This window comes from Agelaius tricolor, unplaced genomic scaffold, assembly GCF_023055355.1.
Source record: "Agelaius tricolor isolate 1412-34295 unplaced genomic scaffold, bAgeTri1.0.p SCAF_4, whole genome shotgun sequence".
Taxonomy (NCBI): Eukaryota; Metazoa; Chordata; class Aves; order Passeriformes; family Icteridae; genus Agelaius; species Agelaius tricolor.
In genome coordinates this window covers 34835490-34860017 of record NW_027269264.1, presented here as the reverse complement: position 1 = coordinate 34860017, position 24528 = coordinate 34835490, and the positions used below count along the sequence as shown (strand labels likewise).

At 39.0% G+C, this 24528-nt stretch overlaps 1 protein-coding gene across 3 annotated transcripts in view; it reads right to left on the bottom strand.

Annotated features, from left to right (window-relative positions):
- PDE8B (phosphodiesterase 8B) overlaps positions 1-24528 on the bottom strand; it is a 71126-nt gene that overhangs the window by 13122 nt on the left and 33476 nt on the right. For all 3 annotated transcript variants that reach the window (XM_071425243.1, XM_071425242.1, XM_071425244.1), the window contains exons 3-12: positions 23083-23273; positions 21716-21775; positions 19712-19769; positions 15328-15416; positions 12588-12666; positions 11983-12123; positions 10544-10632; positions 10069-10129; positions 3706-3757; positions 834-911 (exon numbers count right to left, since the gene is read on the bottom strand). In XM_071425243.1, the coding sequence (XP_071281344.1) occupies positions 834-911; positions 3706-3757; positions 10069-10129; positions 10544-10632; positions 11983-12123; positions 12588-12666; positions 15328-15416; positions 19712-19769; positions 21716-21775; positions 23083-23273 (898 nt within the window). The remainder of the gene's footprint in view (positions 1-833; positions 912-3705; positions 3758-10068; positions 10130-10543; positions 10633-11982; positions 12124-12587; positions 12667-15327; positions 15417-19711; positions 19770-21715; positions 21776-23082; positions 23274-24528) is intronic.

Sequence of the window (24528 nt, the reverse complement as noted above, 5' to 3'; positions counted from 1 at the left end):
GCATTTAAAGAGTGCAGAAGGCTGGGGCACAGCACAATGAAATACAGCCTTGTGTTCCATTTCTCCTGTATCTTTCCCCCTGCAAGTTCTTCATTGTTTCATTTCATGTACTGTTGTCTGCCTCCTTGGCAGCCACCCCTCATTTTTGCTGTCAGATTTTCCATCCATCCTTCACTTCGGAATGGAGTTGTACTTACACTTCATGCCCTTTGATGCAATGGATCTCTGTCAGACATGGCTTCTCCTTTAAGTCTGTGTGTGTCCCTCATCTTGGTGGTATGGTTGCTCTAAAGAAAACCCTTCCTGCTCCCCACAAGCAGTGCTTCTCTCGCTACACACAGGGGCAGAAAGAAATCTCTGCTGCCATTGTTCCACCCCAGTAAGCAGTCACAAATGGGGTCAGAAGTACTGCTCTCAAGTAACCAGCAGCAATAGGCTCCTTCATGTTAAACATGAATAAACTGAAATATGTGTTTAGGAGCACAAGCTGCAGTTTTCTAAGAGAGGTGGCATTAATGCTTCACCACACACTCTTTTAATAAGCTGCTTCTGTCCCTTGGCGCAGTCACTCCTCCTCCCTGTGAAGGCATCCAGGACTGTCATGCATTGTAAGCAATGCTGGTACTTATGCTGGGATACTGCTTTGCAAATCAGAAAGAAATTTTACAGGAGTTATAAAAAAATGGAGTAATCTCTGTTTAACCAGCTGTGAATCTGTCTAGTTATTCTTTTGTTCTGCAGTTTTATTGCCCAAGCCAAGTCTGTTCTTTATTTATTTATAAATATATATTCATGTATATTTACAGTATTGTACATACAGTTTGCTTTCTTACCATCACTACTTTGAGATGTTATTGACTTAACATCAACTGAGTCTTTCCTTCTGTTCTTGCACGTGTAAGAACCAGATTCTGTAAGTACAAAACAAAAGCTTTAAAAATGTATCAAGTAAAACCTCTACAAAATATCCATCTAAAATTTTGGAAATTTAATTAAGTGATCTTAACAATATCACACAACTGGGGGAAATACTGCAATTTCTGCACATCAGAACAAGGAACTTGGTGTCTATCAATTTAAAGCAACTTGTCTCAAGTCACCTGGCAGGGTCTTTTGCAAGGAAGTCAAGATGCCTTATGGAACAGAAGTCTTGCTTCACCTAACTTTAGCTCCCTAAAAGCAGAAGTCTTGCAGGCTGCCACCATGTAAGGTTTTCAGAGATCCTACTTCAGGAGAGATGTCTCAGGCAGGTGGGCTGAACCCCTTGTGTGAGTTCTTTTTGCTCTGCTCTGACCACTGAACAAGCCTGAGTTTAACTGCCTAAAATTTTAGCCAATTGAGAAGAGTCTCCTCTTACTCTACACTTAAAGCCAAAGCATAGTTCAGACTCTGACAGCTTTTCCTTTTATTTGCAATAAATATTTGCACCCTGTGTTTAAGGAAAATCTAATGTGCTGAAAATTCTTAAACAATCCATTTAGTTCTTCTGAATATTAGTTATGCAATAAACTTATTCTTGAAACGGCTGTTTGCTAGAGCCAGAGAAATTATCACATCCAGTCAAATTCAAAAGCTGGATGAAATGACAGGAAGGAGTTTAAAAAACAATAAATCTGGTAAAATTTCATTTTTCTGCAATACATTAAAGTCTGCACTCTCCCTTATGTTTTAAAACAGCAACTATGCTGTTTCTAAGAGTGGAAAGTGGTGATAGTACCTGTTCTCAAGGTATCTGAAATACCACTCAAGGATCAGAGACCCTAGCAGGCTTTCAAAAGCTAATAAAAGCATTTGAAGAGTCAAAAGTATGATTTTGATATTCTTAACATAAAGATGAATTTTCATTATAATGTCACAAGACAGGATGTATGCAGCCTCTCTTTAGCAAAATAAAATGTTGACATACAATTATCCAGAATTAAAAATTCATCCATCCTAAAAATTACTGAAATAGTTTCTGTCTTAATTCTTTTTTTCTACCACAGACAGTTTGGGTCTTCTTTGTTGTAGTCTGAACTGGAGAAATGGAAAGCATTTTCCTCTGTTGACACCTAAGAGCAGGGCATAGCTAATGCATGTTAAATAATTTTATTTATTCTTTCACTAACGTTTGGATGACTTTATCATAAGGCACTTCAGTGGGAGCAAGCATTTACACATAAACATAGCTGTGAGTGGCTATAGCTGACAAAACAACTCTCCTTGTGTTAAATACCAACTAGCAAGTCAAATACTTTCCTAGTGCCACCCAAAGAGTCACAGGTGCGTAAAAGCTACTCTCTGCTGTACTGTGGTTTCATCTGTAAATATTTAAATGCCTACGTAAAATTTTTTTCTTTACCTGGTGAGCAGAAAATCTTATCATCCAGGTTGTTACAAATTTCACACCACTGCAAACAGCATGATACACACGGATTACTCTTCTATGCTCGTCACATATCGGTATATGCCCATGGCTCTGAAATGTTATTCTTGGAGCACAGCCATGGACTGCAGGGAAGGATAAACTACATCACATGCTCTGAGACTGCCTACTTTCACTGCAATATTGTCATCAATGTGGTGTCATAGCATGGGGCTTCCCAGTCTTGCTGAAATCTGTCACAATAATCAGCAAACTGAAAACATTAGCAAGCTAATATAAATATGTTAGTAACAAGTGTCCTGCTTAATTTATGGGCTTCCTCACCTTCCTGTTTGCAGGACAGAAACAGCGAGAAGAAAATCTGCTTTTGTTACAGGGATACAGGAGCAAATGGTCTAATATACTGTGGATCAGTTCTGGCAGCAGCAATGGGAATGAAGATAGCCAATTTCATATTGTCTTTTCTTCCCCCTGCCCATTGCTATTTGGCATCACAAAGCTCTCAGACGTTTGTATGTATTCTTAGGCTCCTTGAAAGAGCATGGGATGTCAAGCAGTCATGTCCCATGCTCTTAATATGTTATATCCTCCTCCCATGTGAAAACCAGAAGCTGCCTGAAATTGAACAGCAACATTGTCTCACCTTTCATAGCAGGAAAGGCTTCAGGCGCCAGAAGGTAACAAGGCATGAGAACCTTTTCACTCATAATTATAAGACATCAGTCTGGCTGAGACCACTAGAGTCACAAGCTTAAAACTGGCAACCCTACATAGCATTGGAGGAAGGAATTATTCCCTCATGCTCCACACTTCTAGTCAAAACCTCTGCAAAACTCAAGGAGGGCTGGAGTGCGCTGTCTGTGAGTAAGTAAACCTACCTAAGACACAAGACAAGGGTTGCAGACATCCTGTAGCAACTCTGTGCTGACTGGAACTGAGTTGCTCAGGCCTGGACACCTCAGAGACAACTGTCTTAGCCTGTGCTGGGGCCAAACCAATGGCCTGCTCACAGGTCCTAGACTTGGACACACTGTGGCAGGTGTGCTGGCACAAATCAGCACATTCCACATTTCAAACACAAAGAGGTGCCAAGGTACACCAGCCACAGGAACAAACACAGAACTTCAAATGCGCAGCAAGAGGTCTGCACAGGAGACTCAATTATTGATGATTACAAGTCCAATTCATGGTGTAGTATCAGAGGCAGCTGGCATCTGTCCTTGGCCATCAGCTCTGACCACTGACTGGACAGGGGGAAGACATAACAATTCATTCCAGCAGAGAACCCTGACACAGCCCCCAGCACAGAGGAATGTAGAGGTAAAGGGTAATACTCTAACCTGACTGGGAATTGTCTCCAGTGTACATATCCTCACGGTGACTCTTGGAGAGCTGGAGATAAGAGTAAAATATATATGTAAGAAAAAAGAATACAAAAAACTTTAAACAGGCTGCATTCAACACTGTCCATATTCAGCATTTTCCATTCAGCTATCTAAAAAAAATTGTTTGGCAAAAACTCTTCTTCAGGTGTAATTAGATGTAGAGAAATAATATGAAAGCAAACAGATAGGTCCTGCAGAAAATCACAGATACAAGTGCTTTTATGTACTGAATTCCTGTTTCATGCCTGTGTTTACAAGGGAACTGATACTCATTTAGGTAGTGTTTTAAGTGCAAATTGCATATGAACCTGAAAGAATAAAATAAAACCTACAACATTATTTTTTGTCCTTTAAACATATTTTTCTTAGAATTATTGAAGCTAATTTTGAATGCATCCTTTCATGGATAACTGATAAACTGGACTTCAAAAAACTCAGTTTTAAAAACTGTTCTCCAGGAAATAAGGGGTAGAGGTAGTTGTTGTTCATCAGACCTTTATTTTCAAGTAGTTTTTAATCATTCTCATTAATGAATAATTAAGCATGAAATCTTAATTCTTTGTTCTTCTGAAACATTTTAGGTATCTCCAACAGTAGGTATTTCAAGCTTTCTTAGAATTTAGATAGGATATTTCCATATATTAAAATTTACAGCTATTGCCTGGTCTGCAGTAACACAGATTAAATGTTCCTCTGCTTTTTCATTCTTCTCAAAAACAAAAGTACTGTCCAGTTCATGACAGTTTAATACCTGCTAATCACCTCACTCCTTTCCTTTGTTATGTGATTACAAGAAAGTGTTTTGCTGTTGATAGGAAAGCAGACCAGAAATGGCAGTTCCTCAAGTTATTTCTTGAAAATTGGTGTGTGATGTATATAAGTATAGCTGACGGAGTCACAGAGAAAGACTAGAAATAATGCTTACTAGGAATAATGCTTACTTTTTTACTGCAGTCACTAGAGAAGATACACATACCCTCTTACTTCAGATGAATAATTGTCAGTGCTTGATACTGTAATTACAAATTATTCAGTACACTTAATATTTAGGAGTCCACTACTGTCATATGGTTGCTCTGACCAAATCCACCATCTGCCTGTAGTAAAGCACTAGATTACATGGAAGCATGAAATCCATGGTTGCTATCTGTCAGTTAAAAGGAGAGTATGACAAGGTTGTACTTGTGTGCTTTTACTGGTCTCTATCAGTTTGTGACTGTGCATGCTGCAAGGTCCTCATGGGGATTATTCAGGAAAGACAGGAAAAGAATGACACAAATTCTCTTTTCTGTCATTCTGTCATTCTTGCACACCTTTGGTTTCTTCCTTTCTGCTGTGGGGGGGAGAGACAGAGGGTGAAAGGAGAAGAGAAGAAAATGGAAATTTCCTTCTTTCAAAATTCAGGCATGGCTTTTTGTAACGAATTAAAAAAAAAAACAAGAAAGAGAAACCCTATGGAGCTCATGCTCCATATAATTCTTGTTCAGGGGAGTGTAAGAACTGACTCTTCATCCGAAAAAATTTCAAAAGTTTGAACACCTTTCTTGTAACCATGTAGAAACTCTCAGAGAAATAAACTCATCCAAACAGAGTAAGGTTAAGGAAATCTCATCAAATATGGTACAGTGACAAAAGGCATCTGAACTGCTTGTTCTGGCCTCATCCTGGAGCTTCTTTCAAAGGCAATGGATATATCTCTTTCTACTGCACAACTGGCAGAAACATAGGCACAGTCCTCCAAGTGCTTTACTAAAAAAATAAACCACGTTTCTGTCCTGAATACTTCTCTTCCCCTTCTGCAGGCATGTCCTGAAAGAGCCATGTAAGGTAAGTTATGAGGGCAGTTACACAGTTAATCTTGGGTCAATATGTTCTTGAAAGAAACAACACCTCTCTTGTAAATTTATGAATGTGAAAACACTGGACTCTATCCTGCCAGGTCTCAAATTGACAATGGCAGCATTAATAATTACCTAGGCTCAGCACACGGGAATAGTCACATGAAAGTCAATCCTCATTCATAAATCTTCACTGTAAGAATGCTTAAAGCTCTTTTAGGTATTTTTTTTCCATGCATAAATTTAACATGCTGAGTTTTTCTATGTGATAAATCTGGCATGGAAATTGAGAAGGTTCCAGTGGTCTCTGATATCCCTTACAGAGGATGTTGGTACTGGCAAAAAACACATATACTTTTTTTAAGGTGGAAATGTGTAATGGTGTAATGATGTAAGGATGTTTTGAAATCAGCATATACTGTCTGAATGCTGAGATCAAGATGTTTAAAATTATATTGATTTAGTGAAACATTAGACATTTGACATCAAAATTTGAACTATGACAACTTTTACTGCTCTGTAACTTAAGTATATTTATTTTGATTTCCTTTTATCCTTCAATAAAGATTTATCTGTAGCTTGAAAAGGAGCCCGATTTTTTTACTCTAAGGAAAAGTTCTACTGCTGCAAATATTAAAGCATGGATATTAGGAAAACTGCATTGTCCAGGATCTCCTACAGGCATGAGATATTTCTGTGACAGAAGTGAAACAACAATTGCATAGTTCTATCAAACACACCTTATTTTTTTCCCAAGGGACCTAAAATCTCCACAGACCATACTTTCTGTTAGGCTGCAGTTTTTAACATTTGTGGCAGACCTCTGTATATGTGGAGAACCTTTTGAAGGCCATATTCCCTGGGATCACCAAATGTGTAAATCTTCCCAGGTCTATAGTGCTTAATTTATTAGTAGCTTCTCATGAACCAGTATTAAAGAGACAGGAATGGATGATACTTTCCAGCAGTACAGGAGAATATGAATGTTGCTGTGGACACAAGTCCTTGTTTCCTAATTTCCCTTTTTCTCACTAATAAGGAGAGGCTTATGGGGCACATGAAGTTCAAGGGCAGCATGGGCTGCAGCAATCATGAAGGAATATAAGATCCTTCTCGGGGCATTGATGAGGGCACACAGTAAACTCACTACGATGGACCTCAGGAGAACAGACTTGGGCCTCTTCAGGAACCTGCTTGGTAGAGTGCCATGGAATAAGGCCCTGGAGGGAAGATGGGCCCAAGAAACCTGGTTAATATTCAAGGATCACCTCTTCCAAGTTCAGGAATGATGCTTCACAACAAAGAGAAGTCAGAAAAATGCCAGAAGGCCTGTGTGGATGAACAAAGAACTTGCTGACAAACTCAAACAAAAGAAGGATGCCTACAGAGCATGGAAACAAGGACTGGTAGCCTGGGAATAATACAGAGAATTTTTGACGAGCCAGGGATCATGTTAGGAAAGCTAAAGCCTGATAGAATTAAATCTGGCCAGGGACATAAAGGACAGCAAGAAAAGCTTCTATAGGTACCTTGGTGAATTAAAGAAAGATTAGGGAAAATGTGGTCCCTCTCTGGAAGGAAACAGGAGATGTGGTTACCTGGGACACATAGAAGGCTGAGGTACTCTCTGACTCTTTTGCCTTGGTCTTCACTGGCAAGTGTTCCAGCTACATGCATTTCCCTAGTCACAGGAGGTAAATGCAGGGACTGGGAAAATGAAAACCACCCAGTGTAGGAGAGATCAGGTTTGGGAACATCCAAGGAACTTGAAGGTGCACGAGATCACAGGACCTGATCAGGATTTGTGAGTCCTGAAGGACTTGGTGGAGGAAGTGGCTAAGCGGCTGTCTATCAGATTTGGGAAGTCATAGCAGTCCAGTGAAGTTTCCAGGAAATGGGGAAATTTACTTAACTGTCATTTCTAAAGATTAGAAAAGAAAAAGGAAAACCAAGGGAATGACAGGCCAGTCTCACCTCTGTGCCCTGCAATCCATGGAGCGGATTCCACTGGAAATTATGCTAAGGCATATGGAAAATAAGAAGATAATTGCTGACAACAAGCACAGCTTCACTAAGGGCAAATCATGCCTGACATATTTGGTGGCCTCCTACCCTGGGTGGATAAGGGAATGTCATCTAAGTGAACCTGTGCAAAGCTTTTGATGCTTCCTTGCATGCCCTTGACTCTACAGTGGAGAGCCCTGGATTTGACAGGTGGACCACCCAGTGGGTAAGGAATTGCCTGAATGCTCCTGCTTGAAAGAGTTGTGGCCAGTGGCCAGGAGTCTGGGTGGAGAGGAGTGCCGAGTGGTGCTCCTTGGGGCTCTGCACTAGGGCCAGGATTACTCACATCTCTGTCAGGGACACAGCCAGTGGGACCAGGTGCACCATCAGCAGGCTGGCTGATGACACCCAGCTTTGCAATGTCACAGCTGCCTGAGGGGCCACAGCACCACTGGAGGGGCCTCCAGCATAAGACATGAACCTGCAGGAGCAGATCCAGAGAAGGGCCACAGAACTGACCAGAGAGCTGTAGCACCTCTCTTATGTGAAAAGGATGAGAGAGTTGGGGTTGTTCCATTTGCAGAAAAGAAGACTCTGGGAAGTCTCTTAGCACCTTCCAATTACTAAAGGGGCCTACAAGAAAATAAATAAAATTTTACAGGGGTGTATGGTGATAGCACAAGAGGCAATGGTTTTAAACTGAAAGAGAGTAAGTTTCAACTAGCTATCAGGAAGAAATTCTTTAGTGAGGGTGTGAGACACTGGAACAGGTTCCCCAGAGGAGCTGTGGATGCCCTGTCCCTGGAAATTCAAGGCCAGCTTGGGTGGGGCTCTGAACAACCTATTCTAGTGGAAGGTGATCCTGCCTGTGACAAGGGGATTGAAACTAGGTGATCTTTAAGTCAAATCAATCTATGATTGCATGATTCTTACTGGTATAAGCAGTGCAATCTACAGGGCAAAGAAGGACAAAAAAAATTACTTTTTTCTTATATTCCTACTGCTATTTTTTACATATGAGTACAAGTTCGTAATACTTATTATCTTTCATTAAGAGTATCATATATACACCTTCCTGTACCAGTCTTTCAGCTATGTGTATAATATAGAAAAAGCCGTTAGATTATGTCTTACTTGCAAATCAACATCAAAGCAGTTATAAATGAAACAACAGTTATGAGGTTTAAACAATGAATTAAAAATATATGCAACTTTATCACTGCTTTTATAAAACTCTGTTGCACTCTAGCCTGAGCATTTTGAAACATCCTGTGACCGTAAATGATATTTTGCTGCTAATACTAAAACACATATTTTAGTTCAAAGATGAAAGTCAGTTTAAAATACTATGAATCTTATTTTTCAATGATAGACATGCAAATTTCTTCCAAGAATTATGCAGAGTTCTTGATTTGTTACTACCTACCTCCACAAAAACTTGTGCAAGGAGGATGGTTTCAACAGTCAAATGCTACCCCCTATGAAATTCTTTTAGAAGTAATGGTTTTCCAGTAATGTGTTAATATTCAGTATTATTCTACTGAAGAAAGGGCAACTAGACATACTAGTGACTTTCTAAATACTTTTCATGCCTTAGTGTCTTTACCCACATTACAGATAAAAGCACATAAAAAAATTCTAAATGAAACAAGATACATAACCCCTCTCCTAAATGACATGGAAACATATCCTATGTACAGAGCATGTGCTTGGTCTAAAATGTTTCCAGCCACTCTCTGTCTCACCCCTTGAGACCACATGCCAAAGACAGGCTTCACTCCTTTGCTCACAAAACTCTAGACTTCTTTACTCAACATGGCACTTACTAGAGTATTTCTGGAGCAAAGTATGTGATACGATCATTTGCCTCAGACACCAACCATCAGAGGGAGGAAGTGAGGAGAAGATGACAGCAAACAGCTCCCCACACCACCAGGTTTCTTGCAGGGGCAGCTGGTGTAGATTTGTGTCTGGACTGCAGAGTCCCAGCTCTGCCACTGCTGCTGGTTTACTGGGGTCGTGGCTTGAGTTGCACCCTTCCACAGCACCTGTTCTGGCAGGTCTGTGAAGCCTCAGGGCCAGCATGAGGGCTGCACTTCATAAAAGTACCACACTTATCAAACCTTGGGGCCACTGAGCACGGATCATTAGTTGGTGTAAGTACAGCAGATCAGACTGGCAAGAGCAGCCCTACAAAACAGGCCCTGAACTCCCTTTGAACTATAATCTGTATTGCTCCACCGTATCATGGACTCAACTGTCATGTCCATGCTCCAGAAAATGAAAGATGGTCTTCCTCAGGAGTCCTACAAACAGAGACTAATGCATGCAAATGTTGAAATTTTCTTGCTTGCTCCAACAATCAGCGAGAATCTCATTGACAATATAGGTCACATCTTCTTGGAAAAATTTATAAGCCAAAAAATATCAGTTCACTAAAAGCTATGAAAATTATCACATGAAAGAAATACAATACCTGTTTGTTGTTTTCATTGGTACAATGTAGTCTTTTGAGGGACACAAAGTGTCTTATTTTCCTAACAACAGAAATTATCATTTGTTACTCCATCACATCGTAAAGACAGAAGTGAATTGATATGTTACTATTTTCTAAAGGAGAGATCTCTAAGCCCTCAGGAAAACAGATACCAAGCCCAACACCAGCAAGACAACTGGGTGACAAGCAGTCCTTCAGCGTGACATTGAGGTTTTTGTTGCAGGACACCTGATACTTCTGTTGGTCCAGGAATTCTCCTGCAAATCTGGGAGTAGAATTTGGCAACGTGTCTGTTCTAAACTGCGAAGGTGGGAACACGTACAAGCACATACACAAACACAGGGGTTTCCCAGTTGCTAAATACATGGAGGTTCATGTCCAACTTACAGATGCAGAAAGCAGAGAGAAGGCCCTAAAACCCAGAAAGCAATTATGTTCTGGACAAGTTAGTTACCCTCCTTGACCAACCACAGGTGTTATCTTCACGTGCTGCTGGATACTATCTCCTGATTTCCTTCTTGCATAGTAAACTCCTTGCCATTCCTAAAGAAACATACAAAACAGAGACAGCATCTGAGCATACATAGCTGGCAGTCAAATATTTGTTTATTACTGCATAGTTCTTATGTACTAAATAATTATTTTTATTTCATAGTTTTATTTTTTAAAATTGTATAAAATTAATGTACTCTCAAGTATAACAGAGAGAGTGAGCAGCAACTATTCACCCAATGGAGAGCAACATCTTTAACTAACATAAGGAGAGTATAATTGTGTTCCTCTTGGGAGAAGGTATTTTTTACAAGGAACTTTACAATTTTTACAAGGAACTTTAGGTATCATCTACTTAAAGAGGTGACAAACATTTTTGCTAGGTGCCACCATAAGGAGCAGTGACTGCAACACATCCAGAGGATATCCTCTGGCACCAGCAGAAATAAGCCCAAACACCATTCAGCTTTGAAGTTGTCAGTTGCCATGCGATATATATACTAAACTTCAGAAATCCTTGATCTAAATATGTCCTTCAACTAACCTCAAAGAGGAAATATCTTAAGGAGGGAACTACCTGGCAGCAGGGTAGGATGAAGCTGGAGAATGGGTAGAAGATACCTTTGAGCAGACAGTGCTAGCTGCAGGGCAGCCCATATAAATGAGGAGGAGCACAGCAGGAGTGGCCTGTAGGTATTGCTAATGAACCAAGGAGGACCTGCAGACAGTGACTCACAAAGCTCAGATCATTGCTGGACGTGACTCAAAGATTCACGAACTCCCCAAAGGTCTTGAAGCAGAACGTGAGACAGGGAAGGGCAAGAGGTATTTCTGCAACCCAGGGGAGATGGGATAAGAGTGTTGCATGTATTAGGGGAACATATTGCCAGGCCCATTGCCTCAAGGACGGGAGTTCACAGGGCATTGCAGACATTCTAACTGTAGTTATTAGGAAAGCAATTGGCACCCCACTGGGTGCCAATACATTTTGGTGCTTTAAGTATGCAGTCAGCAAGGTTCTGCTGTTTGACAGAAGTTAGACATTCTAGTTGGATGATTCAGCCACCTGAGAGACTGACTGAGGGACAAACTGTTACATTGCATCTAAGAAAAGCTCCATGGGCTCTAAGCAAAACAGAAACACAGGAAACATTCTGATACTGATCTTAAGCCAGCAAATCAGCAGGAGTTCAGTTAGATCCTAAAAGCAAAGCTAATGGAATCTGTAGTCACTTGTCAGTGGCATGGTCTGTGTTGTGCTTAGACATCTGAGAAACACAATTCTAGTCTTATATGTGTACTCATGAAGAATACATCTAGTGTTCTTAAACCTACAGCAATAAAACCAAATCAGAATAGAACTCTATAGTGATTTCACAAGAGTTTGTCATATTTTCTTACTTTTCCTTTTTTAATAAATGTGTTTATGTTGTCCAAAAGATCTGCAGAGTTTTTATCACTTTTAGGTAGTTCAGTAAGCTCCTTGCCAATAAGTTCTCCCTTGCAGTACCCCATCATCCGTTCAAAGGCTGGATTAACATACTGCCAAAACAAAGGTACATTAGGACAATATTAAAAAAAAATTATTTAAAAACTAGTAAGTTATATATAACTATCAAAGTGTTATATGCTAAAGCCACAACCACATATCCCTACAATTCAGTGATTCTCATATAAAAATACTATGTAATGGTGAAACATTTTATTCAAGTCAGAGAAGGCAATATGTAATCTATCAGAAGGCACAGAAAGAGAATTAATGCAGGTTTTACCAGAAACAACATTACCGAAAACTATAATTTCAATGAAGTTACAGAAGGAAAAGTCTTATAAATTCAGCAGGCATCAGTGTGCAGCAATCAGAAATTAAGCAGTTCATTGCACAAGACATTCTAATGGGCAACAAAACTAAAATATTGATATAGAACAGGAACTACTGACCCAAGACGTCTTTGGGGTCTCCCTCTTTTCAAATTCTATAAAATAGTTAACATTTCCCCCCGTACCTGAATGACATGATCTTCACTGGTTATTTCTACAGCTTCCTGACAATGGTCTAATGCTGTAAACACTGCATTACAAGCCCTGCAAGTAGCAAATGATTAGCACATTAGTCTTATCGTTAGAACATTTTGTTCACTATAAATACATGATTAAATTGTACTTATTGATAGATGAACCACAAAATAGCAGTTGTTTTGACTAGACCATGCCACAATCTTTATTATGACTTTTTCAGAACAGCCAGCCTCAGACATCCTTGTTGTTAACGTGCTTTTACTGCAGATTACGTTGTAAATGTGCTCACAGGTGCTGCAGCATCTTAAGAGTATTTTTATATCTACACACATGCTCTGAACAGCAGGAATGAACAATTAGCAGTAAAAATAATACATTACTATTACATCAGAAAGTTTTGTGATCATTAAAGATTGGAAGCACAAAAATCATGACAGCACATATAGACAAAGTTTTAGTACAGCAAGTAGGTTGGCACTATCAAAGAAACTGTCATACAACACAGTTAAAGGAAACAATTTGACCCATCTCAAAGTTCTAATAAAAAAAAATACCAATTTTCCTTCTTCCAAGTAATAATGCAGTGACTTGATTTCCATACATCCTCATCTTTCAGGACCCAGATGATCTTTGTTGCCTTTTTTTTTCAGGGCTATCCTTGAACTAATGCAGGAAAGCAAAAGCCTTACCTTCTTGGTACAGAATTCAAATTGTTTAAATTATGACTTACACAGGATGGCATTAACATTAATATAGGCTTCTAATACTAGGGAAATATGTATATCTCATAGAATCATAGGATGATTTGGGTTGGAAGGGACATGAAGATCATGTAGTTCCAAGACCTACCATGGCCCAGAAGAGTGAGAACTGGAAGAAACAACTTAGTCATACTTGCTTTGATAGATGTCAGTGCCTTGTCTTTGATTTGGTCTGAAGACAAACTAATTATCTTCTATATGACTCTCATTTCAGGGAACTAAAATGCACCATGCATAAATATTCCTGTACACAGTTATTACCTAAAAGAAACCTCTTGCTTCCAGGCTGCATAGCAGGGTTTGAATTAGTACAACTGACTAGAGAATTAAGAAATACAGGACATTACTACTTCTGCTTATTGTGGAAGTAACTCAAAACAAAATAGGATACACAAAGAGACATACGCGGAAACACAGACATGCAACCATGTGAATGAAGATTTGTGGGAAAAAAGTATTTTGTGCAGAAGATGACAGAAGTGTTTCTGCTCATATAATAAAAGGAGCTTGGAGTGTAATTTTATATGTGATTTTCTAGCAATTCAAGCTGGTTCCCAAGTGTGATTTTGTGCTGTGTGAAGGAACTAATTTGTCTCAGTGATAGATGCCTGTCTGGTACATCAGCTGCTAACAAATGTAATTACAGAGACTTTCTGTAAGAAAACACACAGATATGTCTGCACTATTCAAGCCTTAGTATTTCCATTTGATCTGACAAGCAAGCCAACAAAATTACAAGTTTAAATGGCCCATATCCCCTTTAATTAGCACACAGATGTCCAACCAAGTTTCAAATCAGAACCAGCTATGTGGAAAAGGGGAGTCTGTGCTAGGAATGGAAAGCCACTTCTGACCACTGACATGACCTCATTTACTTCTCTCTGGGGCTGGTGCTACTTTTTCATTACATTTCTCTTGTGTCTGAACACGTGACATATCCTGAGTTGAATTCTATCAACTAACTTTCTCCATTCTCTTCCCTTTCACTTTTACAAAGCTGTATAGAAGACTCCCAGATCATCAACTAGCAGCACAGATGTGCAGTGCAGCACTCTTTTCCCCCGTTATGGAATGAAAAAAAAAGTTATACCTGAATGCCATAACCAGTATCAGTTCTGATGAGTTTTTAATGACATTTCTCTAATAAGACAGAGGTAAGGGGAAGACATTCTTGCTGAGTTTTAGAAAACAACTATTAAAATTGTGTAAACCAAAATCCAATTTTTTCCCTGGAATTCTCTTGTCATTGCAGTTTGTGTGCATGAATATGCAATCACTCAAAATGTAAAGTCACTTTGGTATCAGTTTGCAAAGAAATCTTAGAAAAAATCAACTTGTGAAACAGAGACACTGAAACCTGTAGAAAAGTGATAGTATTTCTGTAGATGGAACTCAAATTAATTTATGCCACAGAGAGAACAGCCCTTTCTCTGCATTTCTTTCCTATTGTTTCATATGGTTGCATTGCAAAAATATCTACGTGCATGCAAAAGCACCTATATTAAATACAAAATTAGTCACATTAAGGAAAAAGTGCATGTGGGAATGCACTCAATAACATATAAAACTGTGCTCAATAACATATAAAACTGTGCTCCTGGCCTGCCAAGTCTTGGCCAAGCAAGAAAATAAAAACTCAGAGCTGAATCAAGATTGCATTCAGTTCAAGCCTCCTAATATGAAAGCTCAGACACATGAGATCAAGGATGACTTTATAAAGTTTTGCCATCATATAAAATCACAGCTTCCACCTACACTGACCAAGATTTCTCAGGGTACCAGTTACTAAGGCACTGAGTTTGTCCTTTACAAAAACACAGAAGGAAGAAATATAAAAGAATAGCGTATTAGTTAACATACAGATGCAAGGTACACAAATGCTTAGCTGGGAAGAAGCAGAAAGTAACATGATGCAATTGTTTAGACCAAGAAGTTGATGTTTGCAGTTTCTCACACCTCTACATACCGTAATTTGAACTGAGATCGCACTTCCCCACGTTCTATTTGAACCAGTTCATTGTAACAAGCAGTTACGCTGCTGTTCTCCATGAATTGCTGGAAGACAAATCAAGAGTGCATGAAATAGGCTGGAATAGTTTTAAACTGTTATTTCTGTTTCTGCATCTAAAACTTTAACTTTTTAAAGAAAGCTGGCATGAGGCCAGCAAAGGCCCACAAGGGTGATAAAGCACCTCTGCTGTGAGACAGGCCAGGAGAGCTGGGACTTTTCAGCCTGGAAAGGAGAACGCTGAAGTGGAGAATATATCAAGGCATATAAATATCTGAAGGGAGACTGTAAGAAGACAGAGCCAGCCAGCTTCTTTCCAGTGATGCCCAGTGACAGGACCAGAGGCAATTGGCACAAACAGAAACAAAGGAGTTTCAGGGAGCCTGAACATCAGGCAACACTTTTTTTTTTTTACTGGGAGGGTGACCTGGGCACAGGTTACTCAGAGAGGCTGCAGAATCTCCATCACTGGAGACGTTGAAAAACTGTGTGGCATGGTCCTAAACTTATTTTAGGGGGCTCTACTTGAGCAGGGAGGTTGGGCAAGATGACCTCTAGAGGTTCCTTCCAACCTCAACCATACTTTCTTTTCTGGTAGAAAAAAGTTTTTGTTGTACCTTTTGTGTTGTGAATAATAACCTTTCCCTTGGGAATGAGTTTCTAGTTTTTAAGACTATACAAATATCTAAATACAAAGCAAGTATAAATATGCTAATTCCTTTGCTAGATTTTCCCGTTTGGTTTTAGCAACCCACCAAATACTCCAACCCCCCCCCCCCCCACCCCCCCACAGTCTCACACAAAACCAGTATTGCCTTGATGTTTTATTTTGAATGTCTATCCTTAATTCAGAATGGAAATGGAAAACCTTAGAGACATAAAACATACATGCTAAAAAAAAAGAAAGAAAAATATATTTGGCATTTGTTTCCAAGCAAATATTGAAGCTAAAGCTTCCAAAAATCAAGCAACTTTTCTTCTCAATTCACTGAGCTGTCACTGTGAATTCAGAAGGACACAAAGTAAGAAGCATCTGACTGCACTGAAAAAAACTTTTACTCCAGATAGGAGAGAATGTTCTCAGTTAGGTCTAAAAGGTCTTGTGCTTGGTCCTGCTGAAATCAGAAATTTTATGTTGCTACAAAAGAAGTATATTCTCTGAGTTCAGTTAAAGTTTATTGATCAATCACATGCACTGATTTGAGTTATCATAGGAAATGCCCTGTGTTGTCACTAGTTCTCACAGCACAGCTGCATGCGCAGTCCAGAGGAGCATGCAAACCACCAAAGAATAGCTTTCAAGAAATCTGTGCTTCTGTCCTGTATGAAAAACTGTGTTTTGGACACCAGTGGCTTAATTCCAAGTTGTGAGTAAAATATAACAAAAGTAACATTAAAAACAACTGTTGGCATGGGTCTGTTCTACTCCTTAATGTCGACATCTTAAAATATTTCTGTAACTTTTACCTCCCATGCTACAGAACACATGGGAAAACAAAAGGTACCATAAAAAGTTGGCAGAAACAAAGCAAACAATGTTGTGGTTTTGTGTATCAAACAGCCTGCTAACAAACTTCTCTTCTAAAGCAGTGTAGACTAAGATTTTCAGGTTTTGGCTACTCTTCTAAATATTCAAATACATTTGAGCTAAATTTAAAAGAATGAGAACAACTCTCAATAATATAAAATTTATCTACGATGGCAACCTATTTTATGAAATAGACTTACTAGATTATGCTAAGGGTCTTTATAAACTGAATTTTATAGTAGTGTGTTTTACTGAAAAAATTTAGGCACTGCTGTTCAATGACAAAATTCTTGGCACAAATCCTTTGCTAAGAAACAAGAACTGCAGCTTATCAAAGTGCTAACCATGCTCTTAACTGTTGTATAGTCTTCTGCAGATCTAAAGAATCACTTTATCTAAGTTTATAGTGCTGATGCTGGTCATTCGCTGGCTGACTCAAAACTGAGAAATCAACTGGGACATGAAAATAGCAGGAAACATTTCTTTTTCTAATCTGTGCTTCTAATGTGACACAAGAATAAGAAGATTTCTGAACTTGCAGATATTAGAAGACAGACAAAACACTTTATTTTTTAAAAGTTTCATATTTATGCAGTACATTTTAAGTAACATATAGTTTTAAATTATTTCTTACTTCATTATAATGGGATTCCACTGTTGTTCTATGCAGAACTTAGTACAAGCCACAGGAATTATAAACTAGCAGTAATGCATTCTTCTTTTTGCTTAGCAATAAGAATTCATTTTAATATTAAAGACTCCTTTTATTCCAATCTAGTAAGTTTTAATAGTATCTGGTCAATGAGAATCAACATTTGTTTAGGAAAAGAGGTTCAAAATACAAGACAAGGTTGTAATTCAGTAACTGCAAACATTAAGATCTCCTGTTTGCTGATTTAAATCATAGCTAAAAATCAGTCAGGAAGCTAAATTGCTTATTCAAATTAGCCCATCCTAAGTAGGCCACCACTATTAGGTTTATGAGGCTGAGAGGAAAAAAAAAAGCATAATTAATGTCCTGGATTAGCAACAGCATTAATACACAAACACAAGAGTAGTTAATGATATAGAGGGAAAATCAGATGTAATAAAATGAACTTTCTTAAGAAGAAGGAGGAAAAACCAGAAATAAGTCAGCATAAAAAAAAAATATGATTTAAACAGATTGCAATTTTCCAAAAATAAATTTAATTTTTGCTGATGAGGAAGAGACAAGACCCTGCAAATACCACCTCTCTGTTTGAAGAGAGGCATTTTTAAATCTTTGTGTGGTAATGCATTTAGTCCCCTGATCCCCATCCAAGCAAAAATAATTCCTATGTCCACCCCACAGCAAAAAAGAAACTGTCACATCAGATGTATTTTAAAATCTTGAAAATAATTCCAATAGGCAATTATTACATTATTCAAGCCCTCTGATAAATGTGGGACAGCAAGAGAGAGTAGCACAGCTGTCAGGTGCAAAAAGATTCTTTTTTCCAAGGCAGAGAGTTTCACTGAGCCATGTCTCACAGCCACAGAGTCTCCTCTGACTTTACTCAGTACTACACCTACAGTTTTAATTTAGCTTACAAAACACATTGCCCTACATTGTGTTCAAATGAAACAGTAGACCTGAGAAGTAATAAACTTCTCTTTGAAAAATATTTAAGCCAGAGAGAGAGAGAGAGAGAGTGAGAGAGAGAGAGAGAGAGAGAGAGAGAGAGAGAAGGAGAGAGAGAGAGAAACTACATTAATAAAACACTGGCATTCTTGGGCTGACCTTTCTCTTAGACTAACATTTCCAATTTTCAGAGCATCTAAGTGCTTTAGAAATGCTTTGGTCCCACAATACTCTTGCAGTACAGGCAAGATCTTATACCTCTATTTTTGGGAGATCATCTGAAAATGTTAATTCTGGTTCATGTTCTGCTGTATAAACAAACTTAGGCTGAATGTGAATTGGCTAAGACACTGGACTCAGCATGAGCATAGGAGAATGAGATTTTTGCCTGGGTTAATTCCATCTCTTCTCCAATTTTCCTTACTACAGTTAATTTTCCTAAATATGTATATTTTAAAGAAAATATATACAGTTAATTCTAACTAATTCTTCAGATGTGCTTCTTATGCCTAAGTACACATCCTTCCTTATGAATGGCTAACTTAAAAAATGCAGCTGGTTTATTTGAGAATAACATAACATTAATATCCAACCAAAGCCACTCACACAAATGTTGGGACAGGGTAAGCAACCTAGATTTTCAGAGCTGAGAACTCCTGCCTTTCTGCTCTCTCCTACAAAGCCCTTTGAGGAACAGTATGAACAGTTATCTTCGCTTCTGTTTCTGGTACAGGAGTGTCTCTAACTCTGTACTGAGAAAAATTTGTGCAAACCAACATTTCAGACATTACGGGGGGAAAAAATCTTCACGAGCTGGACCAGGTTTGTAGTCCCTTTAGAAGAGAAATCCTAGCAGCCTGAGACACATGGAGGGGTCTGGGTGACGAGTCAGCATGCTGTGATGTGTTAATCAGAGCCTCCCACCCCTGTTTCTTAGTGCAGTCATAAAACACACCCGCTACCCAGCCAGACCACAAGAAGGTAATGTCAGTACAGCTGCTATTCTGAAAGGACTACCTAGATCACAGAGCTTTTTGTTTCATATGCTTCTGGAATACTCCTGAAAGGAAAACTAAATCAACTGCCACTGGTTTCTTATCAATACATTTCTAACAGAAGAGGATGTGTACTTTTCAATTTGAGGAAGCAGAAGTGTTTGTAATTTATGAAGCTACTATGTTTTCTATATTACATAGGCAATTTATACATACCCTATCAAAGCCTGCATCAAGAAGGGGGAGAACAGAAGTCTCTTCTTGGTCAGCAGATCTACAAAACAAAATCACACAACCACAGAATTATTCAGGTTGGAAATGACTGTTAGATCATCGAGTCCAACCTCTAAACCAGCAGTGCTAAGCACTGAACAGCAGTGAACCACTTCCCAAGTGTCACATCCACACATCTTTTAAATACCTGCAGGCATGGTGATTCCACTGTACTGGGTAGCCTGGGTTGCAATGCTTGCAACTCTTTCAGGGAAGAAAATTTTCCAAATGCCCAATCTAAACTTCTCTTAGCACAACCTGAGGCCATTTCCTATGGTCAGATCCCTTAATACTTCGGAGAAAAAACGGACCCCACCTGGTATGGAGAGTATATCCTCCTTTCAGGTACTTGTAGAGAGAAACAAAGTCTCCCTGAGGCTCCTTTTCTCAAGGCTAGACATCTCCAGCTCCCTCAGTCACTCCACACTCCTCAGGACTCATGCTCCAGATCCTTCACCACCTCCACTGCCTTTCTCTGGACTCATTCCAGCACCTCAACATACTTCCTGTTGTGAGGGGCCCAGAGCTGGACACAGGATTCCAGGTGTGGCCTCACCAGTGCCCAGCACAGGGGGCCAATCCCTGCCCTGGCCATTGCTGATCCAGGCCAGGATGCCATTGGCCTTCTTGGCCACCTGGGCACAGCCTGGCTCATGTTCAGCTGCTGTCACCAGCACCCCCAGGTCCTTTCCAGCCACTCTGCCCCAGCCTGTGGAGCTGCCTGGGGTTGCTGTGACCCAAGGGCAGGACCCAGCACTGGGCCTTGTTGAACCTCACACCATTGGCCTCAGCCATGATCCAGCCTGCCCAGATCCCTCTGCAGAGCCTTCCTGCCCTCCAGCAGATCAGCATCCCACCCAGCTTGGTGTCACCTGCAAACTGATTGAGAGTGCACTCAATCCCTTGTCCAGGTCATTGATACAGATATTAAGCAGGGCTGGTATATTATTTACTATAAGGGGACATAACAGTTGAGGATTAGATGGCATGAATCTAACATAGTTCTCTAAACATAACGAACTCAGTGAGAAGAGTTTTTCCTTAAATACATACAAAAAATCTTACTGTTATAGAAGCTGGTGCTATAGTCTTCTATTACAGGTATTTGCAGCTTCTATACAACTTGATAATTACTCCTACAGCAAACCTGACTGACAGATTCTCCAGAGAAGTCCTGTATCTCTCTACACACAGAAGGGGATTGCAAGAAAAAGTACAAAGAAGATAAAAAAGACATTCTGTGATATCTTATGAGAAATAATCTAAAAAAATATTATTAATATAAAGGTATTTGCTAAGTTGTAAAATCTTGTTCAGCAGCAAATTTAATTGATTTTCAAATCTTGGTAGTAATAGTTCTCCTTCCACTCTATTTCCTAATATTCTAATTGATTTAGGAAATGAAAATGGTAATGGATTCAGTAGTATGTAGGAGTTCTAACAAGGGTATTTGAAGATATTTGATAAATATATATTTAAGTCAGTAAGAATTCTTCCTAAATGCATGGGTTATGAATTACCAAATAAGGGTGTAAGGACAACATTCTGGTGAATTTGGCATCAACTGGATTGAAGTTTGCCCCATCACCCAGTTAAATAAACAACAATTTGTTATTTCTCTAGTTATTTCCTTTAGAAAGTAATGCGCACCTTTCTAGTTTGGATTTGTATTTTCCTTTCCTCTTAGAAATAACACATATCTGTCTGGCTTTCTTACTATAAAACCCATCATGAGGTGACAGGAAAATACTAGTCAGTACTAAAGGAAAGATGTCGAACACTCAAATAAAACATCGAACATCACTAGACCATTTCAGATGAAAAATACTACATTTACTCTGTAAAATTTGCTAGTAAGATACTTTCTGTTATTAAATAACTGTTATAGACTAGGTAACTGTTCTTATAAAGTAAAATTAAAATCTTTCACAAACCAGTAATACTTACGTGCGTGGAACCACAGCAAGTATTACAGTATGCTCTGATAGCTCTGTGGCACGAATAGACCTGAGGAAACAAAAATTTCTCAGTTACACTGAATGCTTTCTCAATATTGCTCTGAGTACCTCCACTGAAAATATAAATGAAAGTCAGGACTGAAAGACACCACTGAGGCTAGACAATATGATAGTGCACTGCCAAACCTAACTATCCCGATTTAGACAAACCATTTTCATTTTGGCACCATATTTCTCATTTTGCTCTATGGAGGTAAGAAGGCAAAAGCTCCAAAACCTCAGTGGACAAACATCACTTTTCAGACCTACTCTTATGACCTAGCGAAGGTTTCCCCTGTGTATTCAGCTTATCTGGGGCAGACTGCCCTGAATGCGTGAGTCGAGAAAGGTCAGTACATGCAAAGTATCTTCAACGCCCTTGACTAATTTATACAAGAATCTCTACCCCCTCTCAGATTTACCACTGTCCTTCTAGACATTGCAAAATTTTGTTTAGAGGGTGGGAAGTGCTATCAAGGCATAGCAAATTACAAAAGACTACAGTTCATTAAATACTGCATAAACAAAATTTTACCATGTTGCATATTATTGAGAAACCAAAAAAGATATGACCAGCTATCAGAAGAACACTCTGTGTTTTACTGGCTAATGATAAGCTTTTTTCACTCATATTACATTGCTCTGAATAAACAATCTTTATGTTTATCTGTTGGTCTTTTAGAAGAAAGACCAGCACAAATATTTGAGCATTAAAATGCCCCTTGTCGTAAACATGGCAAGTTTCAGCTCATGGCAGACTAGAAGCACAGTATGGTGCAAATGGTATGCTTCAGCTGAAACCACGCATTTTAGCAAAGGATCCCAATACTGATCACTTGTAATCTTAAAGCATCTTAGGTACAACCATGTGGACTAGAAGAGTGATGCAAACTTTTGCGAAGAACTGGCAGTGCCTGACCTTGTGCACAACATTCACACAAACAAACACATTCCTTTGAAGTCTGCAGCTTCAGATTTTGATGCAGCAGTAAGCCAGGAAAGAAGCAGCACCCACAGCAGAGAATGGTTTCACAACAGCTTTGGCTTATGCTCTGATAGAAACCCCATGACTTAAAGATAATTCTACAGTTCAGCTTCGGCATAATGTAGTTTTTATATTGTTGTAGATGTGTGCAAACCTCCTGGCCTCAGTCCCCAAGCTTCCATTCCACTGCAATTTTAGGTGTTCATTTTTTGTTTGTTGTTTTTATTTTTTTCCCTATTTTTTCAAATAAGGAGTTTGGTTTCAAATTAGGAGGTTTGGTTTCATACAATGTATTTCAAAGCTTAAGAGAAGCATAAGGTGCTTTAGGTTACCTGCAGATATCTTCTGCATCAAAATACTTGGAGTTCCTGTGATCTATGACAATTATTTCCTGGTGCTTATCCAGGAAACATTCAAGTGCTGATTCCAGAGTCCAGGCAACATTGCACCTGTATCCTGCTCTGTCACAAGCCCACCAGAAACCATTGCTTTGGTTGTCTTCTTTTGCAAAGATTAGCAAAACCTGCAGAGGATGGAAAACAGCAGCACCACATTAAGCACATAAAGTAGTCTTCTGCATGGAGCAAGTCTTAACAAATAATTCTACCCTTTGGAAGATTTTAAGTCTGCTTTAAAAGTGGGAAGCTTGAACCACAGGTTGTAAAACAAACAATGCAGTAGTACACCTTTCTTAATGGATACCACAGTTATCAACAATCAATAGTTAACAACAGTTAACTATATAAATAGTTAATGGTTTTAAACAAGGACTGTATAAAAGTTTAGGACAAAACTAGCTTGCCACATGATGATTTTTTCCTAGCTCCTGTTCCAATTCAATCAGCAACCAACCATCAAACATCATTGCCACTCTTGTCTCATCCGAGCTACACACACTTTTGATAGTAAGGAACTGTCTGAAATGCAGCTGCCTTAATTACCTCTTATCATCCCTGAAGACATGGGCAAACAATAACAAAGTTTTATTTGTTCTGTCTTCTTTAATCACAAAAAGTGGCATTAACCAATATTATTTCAAAGCTGAAAAGAGCAACAGGCAAGAAGGTATGTAGAGGAGGAAAAATATTCAAATGTGAGAATTTTTTACCCAATAAATTGTGCCAAACTGTCCCTAAGCTTATAAAGTAGTTTAGACAATTTCAACTGAACACTTAAGGAACTGCTCACACAAGATCAGGTAGGAAGTGTACAGAGGTGCCACTCTGAAGATCAAGGAGATGCTGTAGGAAGCCTGTTTGCAAGCTGACACACAGAATAGAAGCTGAAAACAGCTGTATTTCTGTGCCTCTCATGTAAAAGGAAGTGTTTTTCAGAAAGAATAAATTTTTCATCCTTGCCCTATAACACACAATTTATCAGTGTCCATTTATTAATCTAAGTCATGCAGACATTCCCCATTACAGTTGCACGTATTTACCATAGCAACTGATAACTATCCGTGCTACCCTGTGTCAGACGAAGAACAGGGCTAATTTAGTGCAAATATGCTGTGAAAAAGAAGGCCTCAAAAAGTCAAAACTTTATCCACAGCTACTAAAATTGCACAAAAAGTCAGCAGCCAGAGATTAGTCATGTATAAAGCAAAATCCTGTTCATTTCACATATAAAAGTCATCTCCTGACTTTACTGAAACAACGTGCTCAAGAAAAATATGCAAAATTTTGCTCCAAATGCCTGTAGGAAAGGCCAATAACCTTTATCCACCTTGCTTTATGCAGCTGTGGTGTCAGCACATGAATTTCAGCACGATCAGTCTA